The sequence below is a fragment of the Rhea pennata genome, chromosome 1 (genome assembly GCF_028389875.1).
Source record: "Rhea pennata isolate bPtePen1 chromosome 1, bPtePen1.pri, whole genome shotgun sequence".
Lineage (NCBI taxonomy): Eukaryota > Metazoa > Chordata > Aves > Rheiformes > Rheidae > Rhea > Rhea pennata.
Genome location: NC_084663.1, coordinates 88,049,583 through 88,061,700, shown reverse-complemented (window position 1 = coordinate 88,061,700; position 12,118 = coordinate 88,049,583). Strand labels below are relative to the sequence as shown.

Genomic DNA, 12,118 nt, shown 5'->3' with positions numbered 1-12,118 from the left:
TTCAGTGAACAACAAGTCAGGAGACAGATGAATCAAATTTATTTGGAGGTTTTAAGATTTGGTTGTCTTTAGTATTCTGAGTTTGACAGATCAATTCTTAGACCTATTGGAGGAAACCCTTTTCCTTTTTGTCTGTGAGATTCTGCCCATGATCAGAGTTTTGGTCACTGGGTTATTTCATATAAGGTAACTCGTTTTGTTTCAGTGATTAGAGTTGGAGGTTTTTTTCCTAGATATATGCAGCTACCATTATCACGTTCCTCGATTTCTTTTTGAGGCCAAACAACGTGTCCTTTTGTAGACATGGGTAAGAAATAATACAAAAGTGAAATCAATAGCAGCCTCATGTTTGTGCCACTGCATGCTCCAGGAACTGGGAGATGGTCTTTAAAAGTTCTCAGCCCAAAAAGCAGGAACTGTGGCCTGTAGTCAAGGTAGCTGTAGTAACTATTCTGTATGGAAAAACAGAGATTTTCCTTTTAGTTGATTTTCTACAGCTCTCCACTCCATCACCAGTTTACCTCTAGAGCCCACCACTTGAAGGAGCATAAACGCCTGCTAGGCCAAGGCTGATGAAGACTGAAAGCAGTTGTCCTCTCCTTTGTGACTGTCCCCAGCAGCCCTTTTTCCGTGTCTGGCTGGGGCTGCTCAGCCTGGTGTGATGCAGATACCCCGCTTTTAGTGGCATTTACTGAAGGCAGTGCGCTAAGCAATAAAGGTGTTCACATAAAGTGCATGCAATCAAGGCTCATACCACAGCCGGCCTTGTGGAGGAGAGGGAAGAGTGCACATTGCATTACCAGGACTCAGAGGGTGCCCAACCCTCCGTGAGAAGCAAAAAGGTTTTAGGTAGGATGAGAGAGAAGTTTGAACAGAGAAGGAAAAGAGAACGAGGAGAAGACTAAGAGATAGAAGCAGAGAGTATAAGAAAAGACTAAAGTTACGGAAGGTGGTGGAAAAAGCCAGCAAGGAGCTTGCAGTTGGGACAAACCAGTGGTCCAACCTCAAGCTGGGGTTTAGGAAAAGATAGGGGCCAGGGAAAGGCATGTCCTCCCAGTCTGGCAGGCTTGAGATAAGCCTGCTGCTGTAACAAAACTCAGCAAGAGAATCCACAGGTGCTTATAACCAGTTCCCCCCTCTGCCTTTTCTTTCTAGTCTATGTCCAGGTCCAGCAGGGTTTCTAACTGCTTTACAAAGGCTTTATATAGACAGCAGATACAGAGGGAGTAGAAGCATCCAGTGACAGGCTGGAAGGGAGGAGGACTTTGAGTCTATGTTCAGGTTCACCAGCTGCAAGTTGGTCCCCCTTGTAATGTTGAAATCTGCAATGGAAGAACAGTGAAAGACTTCCAGGAAGGAAAATAAAGCTAGCATGAAAGATGAGTGTGTACATTTATTCCTCCCCATTTTTTTGAGTATTGATAAAAAAAATAGGCCCTTCCTGTTATGCTGGAGACCCACTGCTGTAAAGCACTCATTAAGGATGAGCTATGACCCTTTTTATGAAGAACAGGCTTTTTTGAAAGTTTGCTTTCCTATGAATAAGGCTTTTTAAATAAAAGGGATAGGCTGGAGTCAGAGAAACTATCACTAGTAACTAGGCTAAACCAAGCTGAAGGCCTGCTGGTTTGTTAAGAAAATTGATCTGAGCTGAACTGGCTAAAGAATGTGCCAAAAGCCTTTTTTTTTGGGGGGGGGGGGAGGTTGAGGGGGGTGTGTTCTGCTTCTTAACATATAAATGAGCATGTTCTTTTGAAGTGTGTCCCTCCTTCTTTCCAGTCCTCAAACAGTTCTGTCCGCATGCCCATGGAACAATTGTGACCATGAAAAATGTCTGAGATAGCAGGACCAAACACAGATCATTTCCTCAGTTCCAGAGAAGAACAGACCTGGACTGGCCACAGATTTCATATAATCAGCAGACTCATTCCAATAACTTTGAGGATCATCTTATTCAGAAGAGGGATAGATTTTGCTGTTTTGCATCTGGAAGATGAAAACAAGCAGTGTCCCTCTGCCTTCCCTTCCTTGACTGAAACTACTCACCAACACAGGGAAGACATTGTTTAACCCACCTTCTCCCCCATGTATGTGGTCTCTGGGTGGTATTAGACCCTACCTGTCACTTTGATGTCACCTGTAGCCTTGGCAATGTTGTTTTCAATCACGCAGGTGTAGGTGGTGTTAGCCATAATGTTGTGTAAAAAAGAGACCACCTTCAAGGTGATGTTTTCAGAGTTCAGCTCATAGCTGGTGTTAGCAACCTGGGGCAGGTTGTTTCCTGCGTTGCCGTCGGCGGTCCAGTGCACTGTGGGGCGAGGGAACCAGCGTGGTGCTTCACACTGCAGAGTGTCCCCACTGCTGCTTTTCTCCACATGGACCTCAGGCATGCTGAAGGCTTTGCAGGAGAGAAATGGGGAGAGGGTCAGAAATAAGGCAGTTTGCCTTATTGCAGTTTGCAAACTACCTGCCACCATGTCTCAAATACTTCCAGAGTACTTATGCTCGGTATCTCAGCACTACGTTTAGCCCAACTGAAATCAGAAGCTCAGATAGCAGACAGAGGTCCATACAGGTTGGGCTACAGTGGTTTGAATATCAAATACTGATGACAACAGCATACAGCTTGCTAAGTTCTGCTGAGGTAGTGGCACAGCTTTAGCCTCTGAGTAATGCTGCTTAGCAATTATGAGCTTGGTCTCAGGCCAATAAGTCAAGCTTTTTGTATGAGATCTTGGTCACCCAAGCGCCCAGGGCAGGCAGGGCTCAGGACCTTGCAGGCCTATGAGTGCCAGCATCTGTAGGACAGACAGACAACACCCCCCATCAGCACTCACAGCGGGTAGGACTCAGCTCACCTCTGCCAAAGCCTGGAGGCTCAAAGGAGGCACCTGCGGTAGGACAGGGGAAGTGACTCACCGCCGACAGACAGCTACAGCTTGGTGGCCTAACGCTTACATTAAAGCTGCTGCAACAAAGGCAGCTCCACCTGAATCTGCAGGGGCCGAGGGCAGCCCACCGCACACAACAGCCCCGAGCTACAGGACCTTCACCAACATTCCTCGGTGAAACAAAGCGTTTGAAGCCTACTGCAAACACAGCTGTGTTTAAAACCAAAATCATCTCAGATAAAACTTTCTGTCTCTTTTAGCTCTGGTCTTCTAGAACATACGCCTTTCCCTATTCACTGTATGCTTGAAGAGAAACAACAGCTTTAAGGAGGGCAGATTTCACCGATTTTAATAGAAAGAAATGTCAATACTGCATTTCTTGTGTTACCTATGGTAGCCCTAGTGTTTGAATTACATTATGGATAGAACTAACCAAAACAAAAGGAGGCAGATTCACAGGTTTTCGAAGTGGGACGGGAAACTGAGTCCCCAGGGAACTTAAGCTCACCTAAGCAAGCCAAAGCATGCAGCTTGCACACCTACTGTAGTTACAAGCAAGTCTTAGATTCTTTCAATTGCAAAATTATGGGAGCTGTGATACAAAGCCATTTTTTCACTGTTTGTGCAGGTTCTTCACATGGCAGAGTGAAAAATATGCTTTCCATAAGAAATGGAATGCTGTGTAAAGCAGTGCTACCCAAATGTTCTTAGACATCAATTCTGGTGTTGCCTGTATGTCCCAAGACAGGCTCCCATGTAAGTTAAATGCATTCAGAGGCAGCCAGGTGCTCCAAGTCATCCACCACAAATTTCTGCGCAGAAGCTGATGCCCAAGTCCTGGGGCTTTGGTTCTGCTGGGCCAAGGCAACCTGGTCTTGCAGAAAACCAGCCTGTCTCATTCAAGAGCTCTGCTGATCACTACCGTCCTGCCTATGACTGGCCTGAAGAACTGGCCTCCTCTTCTGGAGGACTGACTTGTTGAAGGTTTGAGAGCCAGGAAAGTTTTTTTCCTTCTCTAAACAATTCTTTTGGTTATGTTAGAAAGTTCCTCCAGAAAAGCATAGCCCCCCTCCCCCCCTTCTGCCAGGCCCCATCAAGAGATGTGCTGTGACCTCAGGGATGCCCAGGTAACCTGGAAACATTTCATATCCACACAAATGCAAAAGCCAGCCAGAAAAACGCTAGGTAAGACCACCTGCCTGTGTGGACTCATATTGTCTACACCAAGCATAGTCAATATAACCCACTACAGTTTCATCAGAAAGTAGCAGAGATGGCAAAAACAGATTAAACACTGCTGAGTTCAGTGGAAGTCTAGTGCTTTCTGCTAGTTGTGGCCACAGCCAGAATTTCCAAAAGAATTAAACACCCTCAAGTGAAAATTGAGCTGTAAGTGCACATGTTGTAAGGTTGGTCATAGACCCAAGCATGTTTTTTTCATAACATGGTGACAGTTAAATCTCAAAAATACGTAATACTTTATATAGCTGTGATATGAGCGGTTGGCTGCTCTGAGTTTCATATTTAAAACAAATTATTAAGACAGAAAAAGGCATTAAATTGGATATAATTTTTTTGCTATGAAGCAGTTCCCCTGGCTGGAGATATATCTTAATTTAAGTGAGAAGCAGCTCTCGTTTTAACAACTGTAAAATCTGGATCTTTAGCAAGTATAAAACTTGGTCTTTATGAGTACTTTATGAGTATGAGATATTCCCATTCTACAAATAGTCAGTTAGTTTTAGTCAGTTGAGTAACTAGCGGATTATATATGGAAAACAGAAGATAAAAGTACATTTCTGAGAAGAACATTAAAATAAAAATCCCCTTTTCTGGGACAAGGATGTGGAAAGAGAGGGTAAATCCATAAACACCTCTGGAAAAGCGAAAAATAATCCACTCCTACACATATTCCACATACACGTACTTCCCACTCTACACATTCAGATAGTTTACCTACGCATGAGCAAAAACTTCAGTAGGCCCATGCAGCATTTCCCATCCTTAATGATTTTAAAGTGGGAGGGGAAAAAAGCAGTGTTGTTTTTTTTTCAGATTATGTGAAAAGCAAGGAAGCGACTGATACAGTGATTTCATACAACCCAACTCTGGATTCCACCGAATTAACGTTCGAAGAATACGCAAGCAGTTTTCATTTCTACTGGTCGTTGATACTGTGGGTGCTCCCTCCTGGCTATAAACGTGTGTATCAAATTCCTTGTCCAAGTCTGGTGTCACTGAAACACTTTGACGGTAGGACTTTATTTTTATTTTTTTTTTTCCTGCTCTTTCGGCAGCATTTGCTCACCTCCGGTCCTGTACTGCAGCACGGCTGCGCCACTGCCCCGGGCTGTGGTGACGGCACAGCTGTAGGCGCCGGCATCAGCGAGCCGCACGCTGCGCAGCAGCAGGGACGCGTTTCCGCCAGCCACCTGGTCCGCGAACACCGCCGTACGGCCCTGGAACGAAGCATCCTGCTCCCGTAGGTGGTCCTCCCCGCCTCTGAATTCATGCACCAGCCCCGCCAGGCCGGCCTTTGCCCACCGAATCGCCGTGCTGCCGCGCTCAACGTCGGGCTCAAAGGTGCAGCCCAAGATGCTGTTCTGGCCGATGTTCCCAGGGGATGGCAATGTGGTGACACTGATAGAGCGCTTCCCTGCAACGAGAAAGCGCCCCGTTAGAAAACGCAAGTGTGGCGAGAGGCCGGAGCAACCTGAGGAAGGAAATGAGTTCTTGCTAAATTGTGCCTCGCGAGCCCAGAGGCAGATGGGGCTCGGCCAAAGCGTGAGTGTGCCAGCAGCAGCTACTGGTGCAGCTGGCGGAGGTCACCTCCTGCGGCTCATTTCCAGAAGTAAAGCACAGGAGCACGTCTTTAGCGGACAGGCTGCTTCGAAAAGAGCGGTTTCTCGTATTTGTAGGAACAAATTGAAAAGCACTAGCATGGTCTTAACTTGCTTGCTTATATATAAGGGATTTTTCTTATTACATCTTCCAAAAGAGTGTATTTGGTGGGGGAGGGAATGTCTTTTTTTTAGTTGTGACCCTTTTTACTTGAGTTGTAGGCAGAGAAAAAAAAATGTTGCTCTTTCACTGTTGCTGGAAGCAAACTTGTTTGCTTTTGTTTAATAAAAATCAGCGTTTCCCTTCTTTGGGGGTGCAGACATCTCCCCAGGCTGAATCCTGACCAGTAAGCCTGAGAAGTAGCTCCTTTCCTGATGCAGATGCTCTTTCTCATGCCCTTCCTTGGAAGTTCTTTCTAGCATGCTCAGGGTTGCATTTTGTCCAAGATCAAGCAATAACTTTTTGTCATCTTCTGTGACCAGGGAAATGTGCCCCATCCTGGCAGATGTTGCCTGAGTTAGCAATAAATACTATTTTTTCCTTCTGTCATGGACAAGGACCATTGTATGTTTAGGATTTTATGTTATGTTTAGGTTTAGAGCTCCAAGCCCAGCTAACAGCGCTCCAGCGACACAGGCTGTTGTACACTTACTTACAAATCCCTTCTGTAGCGCAACAGATGGAGCTGGATGGTTCGGTTACTACCAGGCAGCACTCTGTTAGTTAGTTAGATAACTGGGGAAAAAAAAAAAAAAAAAAAAAAGCCTTAAATTCTACTGTGAAAGCACAAGTTGCAGGAGCATGATGGAGCTGCCCTCCAGCAGCTGGGGCTCGCTTGCACCTAAGCCCTGGTACAGCCTGGGGCCAGCCCTCTGCAGAGTTTTTGTAGAAATTAAGAGCCAACACAGATTTCTTGATGCTCCACTCTGAGCGCCAAATGCTGTTCTTCAAACCAGCCCTGAGCACATGCGTGGTGTATAAATCTCTGCAGTATTTAAAACATACAAGAGCTCATATTCTTCTTCTGTGGTGAAAGGCAAAATTGGCTAACTTTTGAGAATGCATGCAGATCTGTAAGGATGATGGTTATATACGAACGTGAATCCCCATCTGCTGACCAGGTACCTGCTGTTTCCCAGAATTTGCTCCCCAGGCGCATTTTTCGCACAGCCGATGCGCCAGGCAGTGCCATCATGCTACGAGCTCCAGCAGCGCCCTGAGTTTGCGTGGTGGGCTGGAAATCCTGGGTTCAAGGGTAGCTGATGATGCCTTGCAGGTGGCTGCTGAAGTGATGCACAGATGGTGGGTTTTCTTTTTTTTTTTTTTTTCCTTTTTTTTTTTTTTTTTTTTTAAAAAAAACTTTTCCATATGTTAGGAGGCTATAGGAGAGCCAACCGTGGTTTAATGTTGAAGAGTGATGCTTTGCTAAGAAATGCCAGAATTTAAGTCGTCTGCGCCGTCCTAAATCAGCCATTTTGCACATAAGCTTTGTGAAGCCAGCCTTAATTAAAGGCTCATAGGCTGCATCGCCACACAGGATCCCACCTCAGCCAATGCCCCCACGGAGGAATGGAGTCTACAGATGGGGGTAGCAGCAGGTCGAATTTTGTCATGCCCTGGTACCAGCAAGAAATCTAAACGGTCACGTACCTGAGACACCAAAACCAATGATCAGGGCAATCACCGCCGCCAGGACTATAATGACAGTAGTCATGCTGTTTGGGGAGAAAAGAAAGGACAAGGTTATTGTGCAGCCCAGGCAGCAGAGTTGCAGTGCGGAGCAAGGTGAAGGAGTGAGGAGCAGGACCATAGCTGTGACAGCCGGGGAATGCGCCTCACCAGAGCTAGAGACAGGGAAGTGGGAGGAGATGAGATCCCAGTTTTCTCTTTGGGAAGAGCTGGCTGGTCCCAGCTGGGAGTACTCCTACTTGCCTTTCCCAGTGCATAAATGCAGCCCATCCCTTCTGCCCTGGCTTGTGAGGGACCAACTCCCCACAGAGGTGAGCAAAGCACCTGCACCCAGGGGGGATAACCCATAAGAGGCAGGGAGTGTGCAGCTGGGTGTGGGAAATAATAGGGCTAGCTTTGTGTGGACTGGCAGGATCTGGGTCTCCTCACACATGGATGGAAAAATTACTTCTGAACCAGAGTCTGAGGAGGAGAAACCACCTGCCAAGTGTAACAGAGATGGAGCAGCCTTTGGCAGAAGAGGCTGGAAGATCACTGGAGGAATCTTGGGGGGATGTATGAGCCCTGGCTTAGCCCATCCTGGCCAAGTACAGACTCCCGCCAACCTCAGCGGAGCCATCACGCATAATCGCAGAATCACAGAATCGGTAAGGTTGGAAGGGACCTCTGGAGATCCAAGCCTCCTGCTCAAACAGGGTCACCTAGAGCATGTTAGATAGGATCGCATCCAGGCAGGTTTTGAGTATCTCTAGAGAAGGAGACTCCACAAGCTCTCTGGGCAACCTGGTCCAGTGCTCCGTCACCCTCACAGTAAAGAAATTCCTCCTCACGTTCAGATGGAATTTCCTGTGCTTCAGTTTTTGCCCGTTGCCTCTTGTCCTGTCAAATGGCACCACAGAAGAGTCTGGCCCCATCCCCTTGACACCCTCCCTTCAGATACTTATACACATTGATAAGATCCCCCCTCAGTCCTCTCTTCCCCAGGCTAAACAGGCCCAGCTCTCACAGCTGTTCCTCATAGGAATCATACTCCTCGATGCATTTTTACATGTGGTGATGGGTTGTGGCAAAGGCCTGCGTAAAGGCTCTTTGATGTCAGTGGAACCACACCGAAACCCCAGTTAATGTGCACTTGTAGCAGCTTCTTACCCAATCTTGGCTGCATCACCGGAGATGCCACAATCACAGGACTGATAAGCAGTGCTAGGGAGATCTGCAGAAGTTTTGCTTGCCCTCCCGCTGCCTCTCATCTTCTCTGACCTCACCCTGAAAGCCTGTGAAAAGTTGGCTGAGGGAGCTCTGCCTGCACATGCCGACACGCTTAGGAGAACAGATCAGAAGTATATATTTCATCATGAGTTTGTTATAATTTCAAGTCTGTATCAAGCCAGCTGGCAGCCTAGAAACTCAGAGCTGAAATGCTTCACACATTTGACTTGCTCCATGTTTTCATCAGGTTTCATTTATAATTAAGGGTGACAGGACTTCCAGCCCTGATGCTCCCAATGACACATCCCAGTGTCCCATAGCTGCCATCACAGTTAATCCTATCCAGGAGGAAAGCGGTGGGTGTTGAGTATGGACACCACACAGATATGGACTGGTAGCTACTTTCTCTGGGGACCTGCAGTAAGGAAACTGCGTTTATTTGTAGGCTCAGTTGGGTCATACAGTGTGACAATTCCAGCTGGTGATTTGGCATGTCCCACAGGGCACAGCCTTGAGTCACCTGGGCTCTCAGCCAGGCTCACCATGGCACAACCCTCTGCTTGCTCATCTCAGAGCAAATACTGAGCCTCTTGCCCATGCTGAATAGCATCTACCTCCTCAAGTAGCTCCACCAGTTTCTATGGAGCTGATCCAAGACCTGGCCAATACTTGTTATGATGTTAGCCAAGGTTGCCATGGCCTGTTTCAGCTCTCACACAAGACACAAGGGCTAGATGCAAACCACGTACATCTTGAGTAAGCAATGGCTGCACCACGCTGTGTCAGATGCTGTGACTCACTCAAATGGCTACAGACGAAAATACTTCTGTCTGCAAGCAGGCAGGTAGGAGAAAAAACAAGGCAGAGGGCCCATGCTGGTAGCACACTGCTGTCTGCTCCATAATGCAATGAATGGTGCCAAGGAACTGAATGATGATGGGGGAAACTGCTGAGATTCAGGACTCCACCTCAAATCCGCTCAGGGAAGAGCCCCAGTTAAATCTATGCACCTGACCCAAGCATTTGGCTAATCCATGTCCTACTCCCCTCTCTCTGGCAGAAAAAGAAAGAAGAAAAATCACTGAACCCATCCCAGCGCAGCACTCATTGCACAGACACCTCTACACACATGGCTCCAAGCAGGTTATGGGTGGGCTTCACAGGTAAACGCCGGCAGCTTCTCGGCATGAGGGGGCGCAGCAGAGAGAACGGCAGAGGAAGGGCCACTGGGCCTCCCTCCTGCAAGGGCTCTGAGCCAGTTTCTGCAGATGCCACCACATCTTGTCCTTGAAAGGACTCTCCGGCCCAGACACCACTTCTGCCCTATAGCTATGCCCATCAAAACTGTCTCTGGCTCACAAATACTGTTAATCATCACTGTTGCTTTTGTCCCCCTCTGCCGTCTCCTTTCTCTCTAGCATGCTGTATTTCATTAATGCTAACGTTGCGTCCGGAGAGATTCTTCCCATTTCTTACTTGAGGGGAAAATAGTGCCGGCAGAAAAAGCTGCTTGTTAATTGCAGAGGACGTTTTTCAGAAGGAAGTGGTGATTTTGGGTACCACAGAGTCCCAGTGCCCACCTCAACATCCTTTTCTGGGGGCGAGGTGAAACCATGCCCTTTCGAGTTTCCTATGTGGATGCCGAGAGCCTGAAAATCACGGATCTCTTAAAAATGTTTGCACAGAAGCCTTCATGTTTTGATCCAGAGCGCCGGGTGACTAAGAGGAAGCTGGTAACCCAGCCTTATCCTGCCATTAGCTCTGTTTTGCAAGAACTCAGCCTAACAGTTCGAGTGGAAAGTAATTTTCATCGTTTCATCATCCGCATCCCTTGTGCTTTTAGCGTTTCAGAGGCGTAGAAAACACCTGACCCGGACGTGAAGACGTGTCCGGCTCTGCACGACGGTGCTTCGGTAGCGTGCAGGCACCCGAGGACGCTCTGCACGTCGTCTGCTCCACGGGAGCGCTCCCGCTTAGCCGAACGGGGGACGTCCGGCGCTCTCGTTACGCAGTCGCTTCCGCCGAAGAGCCCCGAGGCCACCCGTGGACTGAGCTGCATCCGCTCCCACGGGGGTTCGCGAGCTGAGCTCTGCGAGGGACGGCGAGCCCCTCTGTAGCCAGCAGCAGGGCTCAGTCCTCCCTAGCCCTAGCTCCGCAGGGTAAGTTTTCCCTCCAAAATAGACTCTGGAGGAGCAAAAGACCTGCAGGGTTGAGAGCTTTAAAAAGTCCCCTGGTCCTCTGCCTTCCTCCCCATATAAGAGCTCACTGTGATAAAGGGAGAGTGCGGCAGGGGTAAGGAAAAAGGAAGGGGTTTTGGTTCCGATAAGCAGTTAAGGACTGCAGAATTTGACTTTTCTCAGGGTTTCAGTTTTATTTGTTGAGGGGGGTTTCATTTTGGGGGGGGGGTTGAGAGTGCTTTTCCCTGAAATAACAGGAACCTCCCGCTGCTCCTGCGAAGTACTCTGGAAACTCACATCTCTCTCCAGGCCGTTTCTGGATGAGCCGGGAGAGGCAGCGGCCGTACAGAAGCCCGCTGTTTCCAGCGCTCTCCTGTACGACCTCAGCGCTTCCTCAGCACCTTCGGCGAGGAGAGCTGGAGCACGGCTTGCGCCTCGGAAATCTCTCCCCTGCACGCCCGGGCCGCCCCTAGCTGCTCCTCGGCTCGGGCTCGACCGAGCCCCTGGACAACTGAACTCTTTCCAGCAGGGTAAATGCAAGGGCAGGCTTCTCCCGTGCCTCCCCGGTGCCTTTGCCCGGGTCTAGCTGGGAAGAGCCCCCACCCGGGAGGCGGCGAAGCAGCTCATCAGCCGGCTCTGCCCAACCGGCCAGGCTTCGCGGCAAGGCTGGCCCACGACCATCGGATGCCGAAGGAAGTTTGCCAATTAATTTAGCTCTTTGCGGGGAGTCATTTTCAGCTCCGGCAGATCAGGAAATACAGATGATTCTGGTGTCTTCTCCCAGGTGCTCAAAGTGAGAGCTACAAAACAGCTCCCCCATCTTCCCAGCTCTTACTCACAAACCTCAGAGAAAGCAAACTTTCTACGGGACGGCTTCTGCTTTTCTGCCCACAACACCCGGACGTGATGGAGGCTTAAGCAACCGCCTAAGGTCTCACAGCAGGAACAACGAGCCTTTCGCATGCCATTGACACCATGGCCTTCAACAACATTCGGACCTGAGATGGCCTAACCCAGCCACACAGTTTCCAGTACACACATCTCCACTCTGGCTGCAGTCCATGAACAGCACATGGGTTTCTGACAGCTATGTGGCCTTATTGATTAAATAAAAAAGCCATACTGGTATATAAGCAGCCTGGCTGAGTGCAGTATAGGGTCAAATTGCAAAGAATTGCTTTCCTGAAAACTCTTTGCAGCAGAGAGATACAGCCTAGGGTCCTGGAAAAAGAAAAAAGCAGTTCCCTCCCTTCCAAAGTAAATGCAGATAATACCATACCTCCAGAAAACGACCTGGCCTTGGGATGCCAT

The 12,118-nt window shown here is 48.4% G+C and overlaps 1 protein-coding gene across 1 annotated transcript; it reads right to left on the bottom strand.

Annotated features, from left to right (window-relative positions):
- Window positions 1–1,200: 1,200 nt before the first annotated feature.
- On the bottom strand, window positions 1,201–12,118 carry VTCN1 (V-set domain containing T cell activation inhibitor 1). Its single transcript, XM_062571641.1, has 5 exons — window positions 12,087–12,118; window positions 7,383–7,447; window positions 5,200–5,547; window positions 2,120–2,398; window positions 1,201–1,346 (listed from the first exon to the last, which is right to left on the bottom strand). The coding sequence occupies exons 1-5, from the start codon at window positions 12,116–12,118 to the stop codon at window positions 1,201–1,203; spliced, it is 870 nt and encodes a 289-aa protein (XP_062427625.1).